The sequence below is a fragment of the Apteryx mantelli genome, chromosome 1 (assembly GCF_036417845.1).
Source record: "Apteryx mantelli isolate bAptMan1 chromosome 1, bAptMan1.hap1, whole genome shotgun sequence".
NCBI classification, from domain to species: Eukaryota; Metazoa; Chordata; class Aves; order Apterygiformes; family Apterygidae; genus Apteryx; species Apteryx mantelli.
This window is the reverse complement of record NC_089978.1, coordinates 134,644,711-134,663,523: the sequence shown is the minus strand read 5'-3', so window position 1 is coordinate 134,663,523 and position 18,813 is coordinate 134,644,711. Positions and strand designations below refer to the sequence as shown.

At 51.8% G+C, this 18,813-nt stretch overlaps 1 protein-coding gene across 1 annotated transcript; it reads right to left on the bottom strand.

Moving 5' to 3' along the window:
• Window positions 1-3,619: 3,619 nt before the first annotated feature.
• Window positions 3,620-7,715, bottom strand: GAPDH (glyceraldehyde-3-phosphate dehydrogenase). The gene is made up of 12 exons (XM_067302756.1): window positions 7,655-7,715; window positions 7,264-7,306; window positions 6,575-6,674; window positions 6,162-6,268; window positions 5,987-6,077; window positions 5,678-5,793; window positions 5,478-5,559; window positions 5,112-5,263; window positions 4,907-4,985; window positions 4,575-4,658; window positions 4,327-4,424; window positions 3,620-3,922 (listed from the first exon to the last, which is right to left on the bottom strand). The coding sequence occupies exons 2-12, from the start codon at window positions 7,284-7,286 to the stop codon at window positions 3,853-3,855; spliced, it is 1,002 nt and encodes a 333-aa protein (XP_067158857.1). The 5' UTR covers window positions 7,287-7,306; window positions 7,655-7,715; the 3' UTR covers window positions 3,620-3,852.
• Between the last annotated feature and the right edge of the window lie 11,098 nt (window positions 7,716-18,813).

The window sequence follows — 18,813 nt, the reverse complement described above, 5'->3', positions numbered from 1 at the left end:
TAAGTGATAAATTGCTTGCAACACAGTTAACTGTTCATTGGTTTCATACCTGAGATAACTGAGCAAATGGCACGCAGTACTGACAGTTTGCTGCTCTTCATTTTATTGATTTGGTCTAAAGTCCTGACACTTCAGTTTGCAATGGCACCTTAGTCACATCTTCTCCAAAGAAAGATGCTTGTCTGGGAACACCCCTAAGCTCCTCTGACCACAAAACATGCACTTTTCTACCATGGCCTTAGCTTCTCTCATAACTTCCACTCTTAAGGCTCTTTGGACACTGGCAGCTTTCCTGTCCTAGATGCATTTGAAAAACAAGTTTTAATACTACCTTTATTTATTTGTCACATAGTTTTTTAACCATCTACCTTTTTAGGATGTTAAATTTAATTTTTAGAATTTATGTGTTTTTCCACTATTTTCATTTGGCTACAACTTCTCTTTGAAGGCTATCTTTTCAAATCTTATGCAGTAAAATATAACACATTACTATTGTTTCTTCTAGGAGATGCAACCTCATACATTTAATTGCAAATAATTCCTTCATGTGCTATAGAAAGGTAAGATGCTACTTATATAGTAAGATAATATCTGGAGGTAAGTTAGTGGTACTATAGCAAGAAATTATATTCGGCTCACAAGGGTAAGTAACAAATTACTGGTTTTTGGAGTGTGTGTAAAGTAACACTGCTAACATGTGCCCAGCTTGTTTTTGATGAAATGCCTACTTTCTGTGAGTACTGATCACGTGCATAGCAGCATTTGCATACGCCGACTGCAAGTGATGAGGCTGTGTTTTGTGAATGACATCTACTGCAAGGAAGAGTGCTGAAAGCTGGCACTGAGGCTGTGCCCCCTATATGAATGCCCAATATATGCATTGCCTCATAGTCTCTTCTGTCCGAGACCTCATCTCCTCTTCCTTGAGCAGGGCTTGTTGATTGATTTGCTCAGAGACTAATTCACTTTAGAAATGAATGGCATATGTTTGAGAGGCCAAGAATTTGGTGGCTGTGCTTAGGTGTTCACCATCTCATTACATTTTGGTGTGATTTTTTTGAGCAACCTTAATTAGTTTCTACATCTGCTCGGATTGATCTTCACTACAAAATGTTTTGCTGAAGGCTGACGTTTCATACTGACATTTTGAGAAGGTGGTGGTCCGGGGACAACGCTGTGGCTGTTTCTTGGAGACAAAGGTAGCTGTGATAGTGGTAGTGCAAATGCCAGTGAAGAACAAACTTATTTTTCTAAACAGTCAAAGTTGCCATAAAAGGAAATTGTCCTGTAACACCACTGCTAATTACCATACCATGCCTTCATTTGAATTTCCTCTGTTTTAAAAAAAGAAAGCAAAAGGGGCAATTTACCACTCCTTGAAATGCTTGGCTGCCTGTCAGATACGTCACCCCTTTGGCCAGGGGCTGTTTCTTTCTCTAACTTCCCTTTGCTGTTGTTCAGCAAGGAGTTAAACTGAGATGGTTTCCAGCTTACTGTAGCTGTTCTTAAAGCTGGGTTGCCCCAGCAGAGCAGCACAATCGCTTTTAGCATCTTTGCTGAGTGAGATCCCCTTTATGTCTATCCAAGCTTCTGCCTTCTCTGACTAATCCTTTCAGGGAGTTTTCTTTGGAAATATTTCTAAGAACAAACTTAGAGTTCCTCTGCTTAGGTGAAAACTCTTCCCCAGATGGAGGTGCAGCCTCAGCAGCAGAGATCCCATCTTTAACCCCATGTCATCTACAGTCATTGCTTCTTTTTTAGGCCAGATGTGCTGTTCCTGGAGAGGTTGACAGGAATAGCGACTGGGGACCTGAGCTAGCTTTCCATCTGGCCAGCAGGGCCTTGCTGTGGTGCCATTTGCAGGCACAATGTCTGCCTGGCAGCAAAATCAGGATTTAGGGGAAAAGCTGCACAAATCGAGCCCTCCAGGGCCAATTTCTAGCTCACTATTTCCATACAAGAGCAACCATGTTTTAAATTCTAGGATTACCAGCTTGCTCCGCCTAGCTGCCTGTATCTTTTTTCCAGGAACATCAGACAGGGATGTAAACTGGGTAAAACAGTATTTTAATGAAAACACAGTAAACCATTCTGTTTGAGACATTCACAGCAATTGCTGTTCTACAAGGTGGCACTAGTGTTTCCCCAACCCCTGAAACCAGAGTCTTACTGATTTGCACTTACTGCCTCAGCAATCTGGGTTCAGGTCAGATTGGAACCATTCCTGCTAAGCAACATGAGTTCTTTGCTCTAGGTGAATTTTCAGGGAGCCTCATCTTGCTCAGAAAAAAGTAAGGCTGCTTAGATGAAAAAAGTGAATCTTTGAAATAGTCCTACTTTAAAACCAGGATATACAGTTCAAAATAACTTGTGTTTTACCTAGAGGCTGCTTAGAGTCCCAGCTCACAGCATACCTCCTGAGGCAGGTTATTCAACCTACTTTTCCCCCCCGCCCAAGGGCATGCTCTGAGCAAAACAATATTGCCCTCTGGCCCAGCAAACATAATTTTTACAGTGTCATACCATATCAGATAAGCTGCTCCTGGACACACTTGAATAATTTTAACATTCATCTTGATCCTGGAAGAGACTCCAAGTCCTTGCTCCAGATCAGGGACTGTACCAGTTGGGGGTCTAAACACCTCCCAGGGTGGGGAGAGCAGTACACTGCCTCCAATATAGCTCACAGCCCTTGGAAATTGAACTCAAAACAGAGACCAGCACAATTGTGGTGGTAGCGCATTTGCCTATGCACCATATTGTATATGGGTCAGGAAAGGCTAGGCTCCTGTCCACCCCTGTTGACTGCTTGCAGCAGGAGGTAATGCACTCACTGGTGGAAGACTGGCACTTGCTTGCAAGAGATTTGCAGCTCAGCAGCTGGACTGCAACTGCCCCTCTCTTCCTGCACAGGCAAGGAACATTAACTACTGCTTGGTAACAGAGGCCTCAGACACGTCCCTAAGCAGCCATTTCTTCTAGGACAATTTAAACAATGTAAAAACAAATGAAAAATCCACCTCTTCAGCTGTAAGGCATTTCTAGTAATATGGGAAGAAAAAGAGAAGCAGTTCCTAGTTTTTGTGCCACTTTGCCAAATCAAATGCAAAGTAGTTAACTGCTCAGCACTTTATTCTCCACACACCAGTCAGACAACAAGCAAGCCTGCAGAGCCAGAAGGTGCATAGAGGAGCAGAGCTGCCTTCCACTCAGCAGCCCTGCACCACACCTTACTTTGGCTCAAGGGCAGGAGTCTCAACTCGCAGCAAGCACAGGTAACTCACTAGTCTACATACCACAGCTCCACTTACTGCAGCCCTGCACTCAGTGGAGCTGGGCACTTACCATCATCAGATCTTGTATCCCAGGACTGCTCCATGCCTATGCATGACTAAAGTTGTCCAAACATCTCTTGTGGCATTCCCCATGCCTGTGCTGCCTGGATTTTCAGTCTTAACACGCTATCAGTATAGCACTGGGCACAGAACATTGCTTAGTGCATGGAATAGCTGGCCCAACAGTCACAGCCAGGCTGGTAGGGTCCCATCTTAAAGCAGGCACCCATTTGCTGATTTTCCCCCACCTTCCCCTATTTTCCCACTGACAGACAGACAAGGTATTTCAGATGGTGATCACTTTATTGATGCAAGGTGGTATAGAAACAGATCAGTTTCTATCAGCCTCACCATCTCCCCCAGGCTCAGGGGCAAGTTGGAGGAGTGGGGGAGGCAGAAGGGAACAGAACTGGCCTCTCACTGCAGGCTGCAGAGCTAGGTGGTGGTGAAAAGGGCAGGGTCTCTAGCAAAGGAGAGTCCTGCTTCCCTAGGCAGCAGGGGGTCTTGTGTATTTGGCTCACTCCTTGGATGCCATGTGGACCATCAAGTCCACAACACGGTTGCTGTATCCATACTCATTGTCATACCTGGAGGCAGAAACAAAAGTTGAGCTGTCTGAACTAGCCTGTTTCTTGCATCACCTTCCTACATAGGAATACTGCTCCTCCACCCCCACCCAGAAAAGGGAAGAAGGCTTCCCATCTCATCTACCCCCAATAAGGAAAACAAGCAGCATCCCATCCACTCTCCCATAAGGGAAGGAGAAGGCTGCAGTTGTTTCAGATATGAACCAATCTCACTCCAAAGACTTCTAGGTGTTAGAGCCACCCTACTCAGCAGCAGTATATGTATCAGCATGCAATGCCAGCTGGTGGTGGTGGACACACACACCCCACAAAACTCCACACACTCTGCAACAGAACTGCCAGCTCCTACCCTCCCACCAAAAGCTCAGCTGTTCCCCTCTGCACTCCCCTCAGGCTGTGCATACCAGGAAACCAGCTTCACGAAATGATCATTCAGTGCAATGCCAGCACCTGCATCAAAGGTGGAGGAATGGCTGTCACCATTGAAGTCACAAGAGACAACCTGGAAGAGAGATGAAATTGTAACTCAGTGTTCCACCTCACAGATGGTGACAGCCTGACCCAAGAGTGCCAGAAGCAGAACTCCAGCAAGGCAGCTCCCAGCAGGAAAATGAGTGCTACCAGCCACAGGCTGAGACTGAAAGGTGTTTACCTGGTCCTCTGTGTATGCCAGGATGCCCTTCAAGGGCCCATCAGCAGCAGCCTTCACTACCCTCTTAATGTCATCATACTTGGCCTGAGAATAGAGACAAAGTTAAGAGGGTCAATTCACACAAATTGTGTCAGCTGTGCAAGGGAAAGGGGAGAGAAGAATGACACAGCTACAGGCCAGATATTGGGAGCAGCACAGCAGGTGCTATTCCTACCAAGACCAAATCTTCCTAGGAAAGAGAGAGATGTAGAACAGGCAATTCCAGATAAGAGGAACTTAGAGGAAGCAGGGGCAGGTTTGGAGGTTGCCAGGGCCTTCTCCACAACACTTACTGGCTTTTCCAGGCGGCAGGTCAGGTCCACAACAGAGACATTTGGAGTTGGCACACGGAAAGCCATTCCAGTAAGTTTTCTGTGAGAGATTAAGAGTCAAAACAGCAGTCAGCACCCCTCTGCCAGCCCTCCATTCTGCTAGGAATGGGTCAGAGCCAGCCAGGCACTGTATGCCTCCTCCTGACACCCAAGGGATGACACTCACCCATTGAGCTCAGGGATGACCTTTCCTACAGCCTTAGCAGCCCCAGTGGATGCTGGGATAATGTTCTGGGCAGCACCTCTGCCATCCCTCCACAGCTTCCCAGAGGGGCCATCCACTGTCTTCTGTGTGGCTGTGATGGCATGGACAGTGGTCTTGGAGAAAGAGCACAAGAATAAGAACACAGCCAATACTGTCTGAAAAAGTATCCCAAACACCTCCTCCCCATCCCAGTGCCAGGAGGACAGCTCTCTTGCTGGGTGAGTTTACATCCCCCACAAACGCAGAGCCTATGAACAGGTACTTCTCTTCTCACATGAGAAGACCTGGGGATAAGACACCCTCCTGAGCAACAGGCTCCAGACCTACCATAAGACCCTCCACAATGCCAAAGCTGTCATGGATGACCTTGGCCAAGGGTGCCAGGCAGTTGGTGGTGCAAGAGGCATTGCTGAGGAAAAGAAAGGAAGGCACACATCAGCCAGAGGCAACATGTCTACACAGGAAAGATTAGACCCCATGCAGCTGGTGAAAGTTTCAGATCAGAGGGCATCCTCCTTTCTCCTTACCTGACAATTTTTAGAGACTTGTCATACTTGTCATGGTTGACACCCATCACAAACATGGGAGCATCAGCTGAGGGGGCAGAGATGATAACACGCTTAGCACCACCCTGCAGGTGAGCCTGGGAGAAGAGAAGGAGATTAGCTAACCCAGAATACCCCAACAGTTTGGGGAACAAGACACTTCCTCAGACAACCCTCTTCCTCCCAGCCATCTCTTCCATGTCTTGAACAACTCTGTACATGGTGATGTGCCCCACAGGGTGGAGCAGCAAGTATCTTTTCTTTTTCGGCATGCTGTTGTGGCCTACTCACACTAGCCTTCTCTGTGGTGGTGAAGACACCGGTGGACTCCACAACGTATTCAGCACCAGCTTCTCCCCACTTGATGTTGCTGGGGTCACGTCTGAGAAAGGACAAAAACCATAAGAGCTGCTCTGTGAGACACCTGCTTTCATCCTTACAAGGGATGAGAAGAAGAGATACTTACTCCTGGAAGATGGTGATGGGGTTCCCATTAATCACAAGTTTCCCATTCTCAGCCTTGACAGTGCCCCGGAAATGACCATGAGTAGAGTCATATTTGAACATGTAAACCTAGCGGGGGGGGGGGGAAAAGGAGGTCAGGCACCCTAGCTGCAATCTCCCTATCCCTTGCTCTGCCCACAGTGCAATCACAGCTCCCAGTCTTCTCCAGTGAGCTTGTCCAACTACTGCTCTGTACTTGGCTCTGCCAAATCTGCTGGGCCCATACCTCTATGCTTTGCATCTCTCATTGCATCCACAACCCCACAGCTGGCATCCACAGGGAGTTGCTAGAACAGAGCTAGGGGAGTCCACTGCCCCACTGGGAGAGGCAAGGTGCATAACAAGGCATGGAGGAGACACCATAAGGAAACTCACCATGTAGTTCAGATCAATGAAGGGATCGTTGATGGCCACCACTTGAACTTTGCCAGAGAGGATGGCAGCCCTGGTGACCAGGCGGCCGATACGGCCAAATCTGGGGAGAGATGTACAGATAAGGAGAAGCAGCAAGAAGCCTGCCTGGCTGGGCATTAAAGGGCATAAAACCTCACTGCTTTCCCTCTGGGACATCGGCTGCTCCCTGCCCAGAGGGGCAGAAGGAAGCCTGTCAGCTGCGTCCAAAGGCCAAGGTTCCACAGTTAAAAGATTAAGAGTGACCCCTGCTTGGGGCAGCCGCACAGGAAAGGTCAGGTGCTAAATTTACTGCGGGATCCAGTTAATCCTCAGCACGGTGGGAGAAGGTCACATTCCCCAGGGCCCCCGGGACACACGATCCCCCCCGGCAGTCTTCCGACGGGGAGCCGCCAGCCTGGTCGTGGGGAGCCTCGGGCCGGGCGGGCAGGCCGCGGGCGCTCCCCGCGCAGGGTGACTCACCCCGACTCTGCTGGGGGGAAGGGGGAAGTGACTCAGCACCCCGCCCTCCCCGCGGCCGCTAAGCCGGGGGACGAAGGTGCGCTGCGCCAAGGCGGCCCCGCGCACGTCCGTGTCCGTGGGAGCGGCCCAACCCGCGCGTCCTTGGGGCCACCTTGGGCCTTCCCAGCGCCCGCCCGGCCCCCCGCACTCACCCGTTGACTCCGACTTTCACCATCTCGCCTCTCAGGGATGTTCCTACGGGCAGAGAACAGCGCTGAGACACCCCGCGGGGAGCCCGACGGGGCGCGGCCGCCCTCCAGCCCCCGCCCACGGGCGCCGCGCCCGGCCGCGCCCGGCCTTGCAGGGCAGCTTTTCCCCAAAGGCCGGCAGAAACGGGCCACCAGGCCCTGCGGGGGTCGGATCTCGCCCCCCGCCGCCAGCCCCGCCGCCTCCATCTTGCCGCCTTTGTGCCCGGGGGCGCCCGGCCGCCACGCGGTTCCACCCCACCCCACCCCACCCGCTGCGGTACGGCGGCGCCCCACCGCCCCCCACTCCCACACCGCGCAGGAGAGGGGACCCCCCACCGCCCCCCAGCCCTCTTACCTGCTGCCTCCGAGCCGGCCCTGGCGCGCAGTGAAAAGGTGACGCCGCGCCGCGCCGCCGCCCTTTATAGCGGCGCGGGGGGGAAATGGCGGGGCCCGCCCCGTCGGGCCGGCGCCGAATGGGAGCGCGGGGGCCGGGCCGGGCTACATGCGCCTGGGGGCTGCGGCGCGGCGCCTCCGCGGGCCAAGGTTCCCCCCCACACCTGCTGCCCCCCGCTGCTCTTCTCGGGGCCCGGGGCTGCGGTGGGGCTCAGCTGCGGTGGGGGGGGGGCGCAGTGCTACTGGGGGGGGGCGTAGTGGGGAAGGTGCCTGGTCCTGCCATGCCTTGGCCTTGCTGCGTTGAGGGACCCCTGCACTGTGCAGTATGGGGGGGAGGGAGGCCAGGAGATGCCTGGCCCCAGAGGAAAGTGGGGTTGTAGGGGTGTGTGGGTGTGCCCGGCACCATACACCCATGCTCGGGGCCCCGGTGTCCCCCTGGGAGGGCGCATGCACCTCCTCTCGCAGCGGCCTGCCTGTGGTAGCAAGCTGCCCCCAGCCAGGCCCTGCCTGGAGGTGAAGGGAGGCCATGTGGCTGCAGCCCCCTGTTTGGGGAGTTTAGAAAGGAGCCTGGTGTTAGGCTCTGCCTCTTGCTAGCAAGGGGCTGCTTCCCCCCAGGCACGTGGCTGTGCGTGCCCAGGCCTTGCCCAGCTGCCGGGGGAGATAGCGCCTGCTGCTTTCCCTGGCAGCACGGCAATGGGGGGGAGGTTGCAGCCTGCACCACTCCCCACACCCACCTCACACCCCCAGACCCGGTGGGGGTGGGAAGGGCCGTGCTGTTGCCGGGGCCATCCCGAGGGCACAGCAGATTCCCTGGCCCAGACCCCTCTCCCTGCACCTCGCTGGGGGAAGCAGGGCCCTGCGGCCCTTGGCCTGCTCTCGGGGGCTGCTGCTTCACCCCTGCACTGCTAGGGCACCTGGCCTTGCCTGGCCCTGAGCTGCCCTGAACCGCGCTAGCCAGGCGTGCTCTGAAGGCGCCGGCCCACCCGGCCTCCCCCGACTGCTGGCCAAGGCCCCGATAGGCTGCGCTGAGCGGCGTGAGCACCATGTTAATAAGGAACAGGGGAGGCTGCTACCCGTGGGACGTGACTGCGGAAATCCTGCCTACCGCCCTGCGCTGCCGGCTTGCATCCATGCTGCTGGGGCGCGTTCATTGGCTGGGGACCGGCCAGGGCCTGGGCTGGGTGTGGGGGCCCAGGCGAGGTGGGAGTGCTCCTCGCGTGATGGCCGTCACTGCCCTGCATGCTGGCCAGCTCCCCTGCACCAGCTGCTCCCAGGCAAGGCTGGGATCCTGCCGGCTCTGCATTGAGACCTAGAGCACGTCTGAAAGCAGCTGTTCCCTGGGGAGGGAAGCTCTGAGCATAGAGAACATGCGCCCAGCTTAGGCATCCAGGGAGAGGAGCGTGTGGGAATACGGGAGATGTGGAGCTGGGCCCAGATAGTGCAATGCAGAGGGCTGAAACCTTCCCCCCTTGTAGCTCAGTTGGGCAGGGCTTTAGGGTCAGCAGAGTGGGATCCCCAAGGATGGGAAGGATGGAGTGGGCTGGGGGAGCAAAGCAGATACCAGGGGGGGTCTGGAGATGGGTCACCCAGCTCAGACGTAATCCAACACTCCTTATCCCGCTGCTATTCCCGGTGCTGCCAAGGGGCAGGCAGCTAAATTTAGTCCCAGCTGAGGTTACGACCTTTTCTTAAAGGCCATGGGGGATGGCTTATATGCTGCAGCGATGCAGCTGGTGGTTGCAGGGAGATTGAAGGATCCTGTGCCTCATTTGAGGCATCCCAAATGTAACCTGGGAGGGGCCAGAAGAGGGGTCAGGGGAGCTTTTGGGGGCTGCCTTAAACTTTTGCACAAATAGGAGGTCCACTGTTTGCTCAGCAAACAGAGACATTGCTGAGTACTCTGTGCAGGGGGACAGAGTGCAGGTGGAATGAGCCAACACAGCAGCTCCCAGCCCTTCTGTCCCTGAGCCTGGCCTGCAGCTAGGATTTTGGGACTCCTCCCCAGCTGCTGGAGGCCTGGAAGGGAGGACACCCAGCAGCCTCGGCTGCAGTGCCTGCAGGGACAGTCGGAGGCTGGGCTCAGCTCCCAGCAGTAGGAGAGGATGGATGTGCTGCAGGTAGATTGGCTTGGGAAAGCAGGCAGCTGCGTTTCCAGCCATCTCCTAATTGCTGAATTAGGCAGCATCTGTGCATGTGGGCTTGGCAAGGGGTGCGAAAGGGCCTGGTTGTAACTGCAGGGTTTCGGTAAGGCTCTTGGCTGTGTCTTTGCAGCCCTTTTGGGGAAGGAAAGACAGAAGAGGTGTCTCTGGCCCAGGGCTCACTGAGGTTAGCCAGGGTGATGGGAGCTGCTGGGCTGTTGTACAACCACTAGGCCCCGCGGGGACAGCCATGGGGTCACTCATGACACTGGCAGGTGGCCACCCAACAGCGATGGGCTGCCAGAGCAACACAGGCAGCTCCTCTGGAGGTGCAGGGCTGTGAAATGGCTCCCTGGGCCTGCTGTTAGCCAGCCCCCAGGGAACAGCAGCACACACCCAAAATGGCCCCACCGCGTGTGAGGGCTGCCCTGTGGCTGCTGCCGGCCCAGGGGCTGTGCCGGGCCTCGGGCTCTGCCGCCACCTCCCGGCAGCTGGCTGGTGGCAGGTGCTGGGGTGGCAGGGAAAGGCATGGTCCCTGGCACACGGCTTGCTCCTCGACAAATGTGAGGCCTGACAACAGCTGACACTGCTTGTGGAGGTGGTGCTGCTGCGGGGTTTGGGCAAATGCTGCCGAGTCTGGATGAGACAAACGAACAGTACAGCTCTTTTTAATTAGCAAGTCAGTTCTTAAGCACAAATGGTAGGAGAGAGAACAGCCAAGGCCTGCGAGCCCCTGCCAGCTGGGCAGCAGGACCTGCTGGCCGAGTAGAGAGGGAGGCAGCGCATGCCTGGGAGGGGTCCTGGGGCCGTGGGGTGGTAGCAGAGCTGGGCAACCCCTGTGCTCGGCCCACTTTGCACCACTTCATAACTTTTCTGACACAGTGGTCCTTCAGCTGGCAGCCTAGGGCAGGGATTTTAGGGCTTCAGCAGCAGGTATGCCATGCTCATTCCTGTTTTGCCCCCAGCAGGTTCTCCAGATGCCTCAGTCTCCTGTGCCTGTGAAGAAGCAATGTCTGTGAACCTTGCGGCAGTGTGCAGCCCGCCTGCTCCCTGTGCACCACCCAGACCCCGAGGGCTGGTAGCACAGAGGTCATTACTCTCATGTCCCATGGAAAGAGCAGCCCAGCTCTCTGACTTTGGCCCACCAGCAGTCAGCTGGTGTCACGCTGTGCCCCATCAGCCCCTGGGTTCAGCTTGCTTCCCTGTTGCCCAGGTCCCCCCGCTCCTGGTTCTCCCCATGGTTTATGCTCTGGAGTCCTCCCTTACTTCTCTGCTGCCCTCACTGCTGTCTCTCTCACCTCAGAGTTTCTCCAAGGCTAGCACCCCAAACCACTGAAGGTCCCAATTCGGTCCATTTTCAGTCCAAAGCAGCCCCTGGGCATAGCCTTCCAGGCCCAATCTCCGGCCAGCGCCCACTTGCGATTGGCCAGAGTCTTGCGCCAGAGTGAGAGCCAGGCAGTTCTCGCCCCAGATGGGAGGAAAGGGAGGGTGGAGGAGAGCAACGGAGGTCCAAAGCTGGACCCTTCCTTCATGTCCTCTTCGGCCAGCATGGATTCAGTGTCCAGGGGCAGCAACTGGGAAAGGAGCGTCTGGGAAGGTGGGATAAACAGAGAGGAGGCAAGGGTGAGAATGCTATTGCCTGTGCTTTTGGGTCTCATTTCCCTATCCTGGTGATAACCTGGTATACCCAAAACCTGCTGTCCCGCTGCCCCAAGTCTTCCCTAGGACGCAGGCAGGACTTAAATGGTGTCTGTACACAAGGCATTGTGTTTGTGACATTGTATTTGGACATGGGGATCAGCAAGGGAAGGGCTGGACCAGCCACTCCTACAGTCTGCAACAGTTTCTCTGTCCAGAGCAGGAAGTTGCTGTAGGCCTGTGTGTGTGTTGCTTGCCCTGCTGTTGTCAGACAGGTCCTCCTGTACTTGGAAAGTAATTTGAGTCTTCAGTCCTTGTTCTTCTTGCTGATGCTGAGCTCTGTTTATTCTTCCATGTGCTCAGACTGTTTTCTGTCACTTTTTTTTCCCAGAGGGCTGGGGAACAGACCTACCTGAAATACCTGGTACTAAAGAGGGGCAGGAATGGCAGTGTCACAGGAGCAGGTGTGAAGAAGGGGGCTCCTCGTCTACTGGGGAGTCTGTAGCCTATCTGGGCAGGTGGAGATGTGCTGATTATACACCTCAGTCCCTGCAATGCTCTGGCTTTAGGGAGGCAAGGGTTGGGAGATGCGTTGGGCCCAGGGAGGTTAATGACCCAGTGTCTGGCATTACTGCCCAGGGAAGCAGCTTGCAGTAACTATTCCATATCAGTTCCCCCACATGGTTACTGACTTGAGGCTGAAGAGCCTTTGTGCGGTTCGGCTCCATCCTTTTCAGCAGCGAGTTAGCTGAAGCAGACAAAGGCATCTTCAGCAAGGAATGAAAGCCTCTGCATGGCGAGTCAGAACAGAATCAGTCTTGTTCTTTTTTTAGTTCACATCTTAACCAATTTACTGTAGCTTTCCTTCTTGGACCACATGGTCAGGGTGATGTTAGCACAAGGTGTTGGGGCTTAGGGAAGGATTTGGGTAAGAGGGAGCTGGGAAGACTTGAAAACCATAAGCAGTGTTTCTGTAATGGGTGAGGGTAAAAGATTTACCAAAGTGAAGAAGCTCTTAGCTAGTGTCCTGATACATACATATGCAGGGGGGCTCTTGGGCCTTAAAGAGGGGCTGCAGTGGAGCACTACTGAGCTTAGGAGAGGATATCCCAAACTAATAGGATCCACCTTACCTCTGAAATGTGTCAGAACCAGGTCACCGAACATGGTGGATAGCCACCAATTACAGTACTTGTTGCAATTGATTGCATTTTATACTGAAATCCCTCCACATACCTGCTTGTCATTTAATGCAAGGGATGTGATTGTAACTTCTGATCATTGCTGACATAGGGCTGAGTTAGTACCAGTCTCTTTATAGTTAAAAGCCTCTGCAGGCAACATGGGGAGCCCCACAGTCAGCCTGCTCCCCCATACCAAAGAGCACTGAAAAGCTTTTATATGTCTCCTTACCTTGAAATGCTCATGCTCCTCCAGGGGCTGAGTCATAAAGATACAGTCATCCTAGAGCTGAGGCTGATGGGCTGAAGGGAAGGGAGCAGTAAGAATAGACAACAGCCTCTGGCTGCTGGAATTTGGGATCACCGCTCATTCCAAGTTCAAACATGACCTCCCCGGATTGCTCCTGACACTCCTGAAACCTCCCTCAGCTCTGTCCCAGTACCTCCTACCTGTAGCCTCTGTCCTGGTAAGGACACAGATTGAACGCTGGCAGAGAGCAGAACTGGGAGGAGGAAAAGCGAGCAAGGCCATGACTGGAGCCCCAGCATCTTCTCCTTGTCCCAGGGCTTGTGGGAGGTGAGGCAGGATCTACCGCATCTGTGTCAGATGCAATCCCTGTCCTCTCTGTGCCTTTATAGCTGTAGATCTGGCAGGCGCCTGGCCCCCAGCTCCTGTTGAACTACCCCCTGGAGCTCCTTAACCTTTCAGCCCTTTTGTCCATGGTGATATATTTCAGGGTGAGCTCAGCAAAACCCCTTCCTCTAAAGAAAAAGAACACAAAGGTATTTACTGAGTGTCTGGGAAGACAAATGTGAGCTGAGCCACTGCTGGCCAGGATCTGGAGGTGTCTGGCAGGGTCAGCAACAGGGTGAGACCTTGAGCCACATCCTGAAGAGAGGTATTGAAGGATGCAGTATATAGGTGATATTAAACATCCTCCTCTTAGGCAAAGTGCTGTTAACATTATTTTTCTAATCAGTGTAAGCATGAACTACAGCTCAGCTAGTGATAGTCACCCTGCTGACTGCACAGAGCTGTCACAAATTCAGCTATGTGGCAATACAGGTTCTTGTTCTACTTTTTAACATTTATATGTTGGTGAGCAGGTTGGCCTGGGAATGAAAAGCTCTTGCTGCAATGGGTGTGAATTCCAGCACTAACTGTGTGGAGTTTGTGGTAGTGGGTCCAGTGCTAGTGGGCAGATAACTTGCACCATGGTTATCCTGAGTCATTACTCAACATAAACCATCTGGAGGGCCTGGGCTGAGTTTCCAGAGGAACCAGCACAGAATAGAGCTCGTCAAGGCTGAACTTGCATTTTCTCAAGCGCAGGCACAATGGAAGTAGGACAGCAAGGAGCAGATTCCTACCTCCTAAATCTTCTGGCGATTAGCTCTCCCCCTTTGTTTACCTCTCCCATTTTACAGTAGTTTCTCACCAGCTGAACAAGGCAATGAGGTCACTGTTTGGAGACCAGAATGCAGAAGTCAGCCTGGGTGTGAAGACAGAAACTAATCAGAAAAGTTTGTCGGGGAGAGAAAGAGGAGACTGTACCCCAGTACAGGAATAGTAGTAGATGTGCTGGGTGACTTTAATAATACTTTAAACTTCCCTTTCATCGCAGAACATAATTTGGGCAAAAGTTGACAGGATATATTCTGCTGTCTGCTTTTTGTTTATTTTGTTAAGGAAAGAAGAAAATTAAAAAGTAAGTCTTTTGCAGGGATGACAAGTAGACACAGCTCAGATGTTTGCCCTGTCTTGCTTTCCATCCCTCCCTCCCTTCCTTCCAAGCACTCTCCACTTGTAGGTGCAGGTTTGTGGGTCCTTCTCTGACCAAGGAACCAGAAAGTTTCATGCACCATTTTGCATCATTTCTTCTCCCTGAAAAGTGAGTGCAGGGCTGCAGTCTGGAGCACTGAAGCTGAGTGCAGGCAGGAGAGATTTTGCACAGGTAGGGTAGTGGCGGGAGCACCCCAAGCATGCTGGCTCTGCCTGATTCCTGTGACCTGAGGCAGGTGCTTGTTCCAAAGCAACGCTCTGGTGATCCTGTTCGGCAGTCCTCTATGCCCCCTCAGCTGGAGCAGCTGTCCAGTGCATGCCAGCAAATGGAGAGGCTACCTAGGTGCCTTGCTAATGGGTACAACTAAGACGTTTCATAGGGGACAAGATGACTCTGGTGCCAGCCCTCGAAAACCACAGCGGGAAGGTGACTGCTGGATAGTCACAGGATGTGCTGTCCGCATGGGCATTCACATGGAGAGCATGTGTGACCTGCCGGCACTTGAGGTTGGAAACACTTTAGCCTAAGTGACCTGTGTATGATGTACACACACAACCAGCCCCACCCTGTGCTGGGAGAAAGTGCAAAAGTTTCAGAGGGGTGGGAAAGAGAGAAAGGAGGATGGGATGTGGACATGTGTTTATCCCACATGAAAGATGTCTCTGAGGATGTTGTTCTGTACCTCCTATTCACATTTTACTATCCTGAAGCAGCTGAGTCAGTTTGCTATGGTGTTCCTGCTCCTGACAAGTTAGCTGCAGGCAGATGAATTTCATGTTGAATTCACCAGTTCCAGGAGTCATCTCTGTCCTGAGCAAAAGGTAAGAAAAAAGTGACAACACTTTGTTTTTGATACAAAATGTGGTGGTGGTTTGGTCTGGCACCCCTTGAATATGGTAGCCCCCAGTACTGCAGGAGGAATGACAGAAATGTGTTTGCAATTGCTCTGAATTCCAGTGCACTTGCACACAAACTGAACTGCAGGGATGGATAGGCTTTGAGCTCTCAAGGGATGGGTCCTCTCCTTGGGTCCGGCAAAATCTGGGCCTGGCACCAGGGAAGGAGTCACTATATCAAGCAAGAAAATTTGAGGACTTTAGAAAATTTGCAGCAAAGCCTGATGAACTGCAGGTGTACCCCTGATGCAGGTGTCACAAAATTGCAGCTGGTCTGTGTCCCAGCATGGTGAGGCAGGACCTTGCTGGGACTGCAGTACAACTGAATAGTTGCTCTGTCATGTCCTGGCAGTGACTGTGAAGTAAAAAGGCTTTGGCAGACACTCAGTCCATGATTGCCCCAGTTTTCTCAGTCTCAAATGGGTTATTGTCTGTCTTTCCGCTCTGGTTCTAGCAAGCTTCCCTTTTAAAAACCCTTCACCCTCTGATGGTGGGGCACTGATTCTATAGCTTGAAAGACCAACAGAAAAGTGGTCTACTGCTGAGTCAGTCTTTTATAAGCAGAGTTGCTTAAAAGGACAGAAGCAGGGCAACTAGACAGTGGGAGGACTACAAACTAGGTGAAGTACCCTGGGAACACCCCTTGGTCCACAGTGATGCAAAGGGCTGACGGTTGCTGCATGCTTCAGGAGTAAGGATGATATTCATGTCAATGCCCCTGGTACTGTGGTTAGGAGTCAAGACTGTGGCTTGGAGTCTTTTAGAGCATGGTGGACTCCACTGATCTTGGCCCTTAGTAATGTCACTCCCTCAGAAGAGAGACCTTTGACAGTGCAGGCTGGCCCCTTCAGTTGTCCTGGTGCAACCTGTGGTCACCACAGAAAGCTGTTTGCAGAAGACCGAGGGGCAGCAACTAGCTGCTCAAGGCAGCAGACTGTGTAACTGTTTTAACACATCTTAGTTTTCCCATTTTCTTTCTTCAGGACTTCCTTTGTCCATGATACAGAAGGTCCCTAATTCCTTCAGTGCCAGGGAATTTCAGTGAGGTGAAGGGATACTCCACTTGAACAACCTGCAGAAGAGGATCACCAGGAGCTCCTCCTCACTGAACTAGCACTTGCACTTGAACAGGCAAGCGTTGTGCCCAACAAATTGTAAAGGCCAGATTGCAAGGCAGTGAGCGAGCCAGCGTGTCAGTCCAATCACTGACTGCCAAACCCTCACCCCATACTGGGGACAGCTGTGTGGCTCTCCTAAAGGAAGTCTAGCCACTGTTGTAGAAAAGCATAAGGCATGCCCTGAAGGTAAGCCAGTGTTTAGACAGTTTTATAGCCACCTTGCTATGTCCATCCACACCATTCATAGCCCCTTCACCATGGTATTGTTATTGTGTTATCTCGTATATATAAAAGATTTAATTCACAGGCTTGTAATGCCTTGAGCTGGGGTGTAAATCCATATATGCTGTTCTTTTTTCTTTCATTCCCAATTGTGAGTGACATATCCTGGCTGGACTGGGGGGGAAATCATGTACGGTATGTGTGACTGTCAGTATCTTATTTCTTGTTAATGCAATAGCTGCTGCCTCTGTCTCTTGTAGCCTTCACTGAATCTTTATCAGGGAGGATGGGAAGGGGAACATCAGTGCTGTAGCTTTTTGATCCTTGTATTTCATGCAATTGCCTTGTTCTTACAGGAGTGTTCTAGATTTGTGGGGGGGTTTACTGCAATCTGGCTAGATTACACAGTAGCAGCTGTAGGGGGAGGTGGATCTTGCCAGTGAGTCATGGGGTTGGGGGGTGGGGGAGAACGTTTGGTTCACACATCCCATCCCAGTAAATATCCCTATCACCCATGGTTCTGTCATCTGGTTTGGAGAGCCATTTTTACCCACCTTTGTCCCTGCAGTCCAAGTATTAAATGCCCACCTAAACATTGTTCTTCCAGACTCACCCTGTGGGAACATGGACATTGGAGAAATCATTGAAAATTTTCAGCTGCTGCTTCCTTCTGTTCTGTTATTGCACTTCATGTAACGCATTGAATCCTTTGCTGCCCAGAGAGTAGGTGCCTTCAGGTGGCACACAGGAAAGCTAAACTGTGCTGTCATCTACTCCTGGCCATACACACTGTTTTCAGTGCCTCACTTTTCTTACTCTTTTTGTCCTTAAAGGCAGCAGTCCTTGCTGTAACTGTCCAAATCCCTCTATTTTTTTTTTTTTTCCATGTTCATTCTGAGACAAGGACTTTTTTCTCCTGGGACCAAGATGTCTGTAGTTTCTCAAGTGCAAGGGGAGTTTACAAGGGTGGAGGAGGGGAGTGTAGCGCTGCAGCTTTTGCTGTTGCAGACTGAGCCACCTGGTGAATGGCTGTTCAAGATTACCAGTGCTGCAGTAGCTATAAGAGACCCAGAGGTGTACTGGTACTCTAGCTAGCAGGCAAGGCCAGTGGTAATCTTTATGCTGTAACAAGCAAGTGTAGGCTTGATCGAGGGGTAAAGGGGTGGCTTTAATGGACCTGTTTCTACGAGCTGCTAACATATTTATGTCCATTCAGGTATTGGCATAAAAACTATATCCCCAGCCCACGGCAATTTTGACTCTCCTTTCATGTAGGAATCAAGCAATAGAAGTCCAAGTTTGTCGCTGCTTTTGCAGTGGAGTCAGATAGGAGCTGAGCAGCAGGCTCTACTTGCTGCTGAACCAAGAATGACCACAATGATTGCAGGAACTGGGCAGAACCTCAAAAACAGAGAATGGGGAAATCTGCAGGAACCTGCTGAGAGAAGAGGATGCTTCTGATTCCTGCCCAACTGGTCACTGGCTACTAAGGGAAAGGACCTTGTTGTCTGAGGTAGGTGTCTGCTTTTCGGGACACTGACATGTAAGAAGAGATAATTCTGTACTAACAGGTCTGGGACAAATGCTAGTGTGTCTGTGAGAGAGGAGGGTAAAAGCATAAACAAGGCATGGCCAAGAGATGCTCCAGTCAAATCTAGGGCCCTTCATGGCAGTACAAGGAGTGGTTTGAGCACTGGTGCAGTATTGCTGGAAGGAAAAAGCTGAAGTGCTGGTCTTATCTGAAACATAACTAGAGTCACAGCAGATTCATTCCAGAAGTGCAGTACAACAACTAATGCTATCAGTATACTTGGTAACTTTGATTGAACAAGTCAGAGTTTGACAAAGATAATTCTGAAGCCCTTTCTAATTTGTATTGTTTCTTCCCCTCACTTTGAATGTTCTTTAATGAAGTACTCTAGTCATAGTCTAGGTCAGTCTTTCTTTTTTTATCCTTCACTCTTCTTGTAGAGATCTCCTCAAAGAAAAAGGTCCAGGTAATTTTCCCTCAAAGCCCTGCAGGGCAAGAGCCTCAACAAGGATCAAATACATTTTTGTATTTGTCCTGTGTTACAGAAGCTGAAGTGTGTGCTTACACCTGTGTACAAAATTGGGAGTAGTTGAATCAAGTGAGCATTTTGTAC

Excerpts from the sequence above, each read along its gene's own strand:
- GAPDH (XM_067302756.1), bottom strand. The coding sequence starts at position 7,286 with ATGGTGAAAGTCGGAGTCAACGG. Across the intron at positions 5,560-5,677 it reads AAGTCTCTAAAAATTGTCAG|CAATGCCTCTTGCACCACCA; the intron begins GTAAGGAGAAAG and ends TCTTTTCCTCAG. Across the intron at positions 4,425-4,574 it reads TGGCATACACAGAGGACCAG|GTTGTCTCTTGTGACTTCAA; the intron begins GTAAACACCTTT and ends TCTCTCTTCCAG.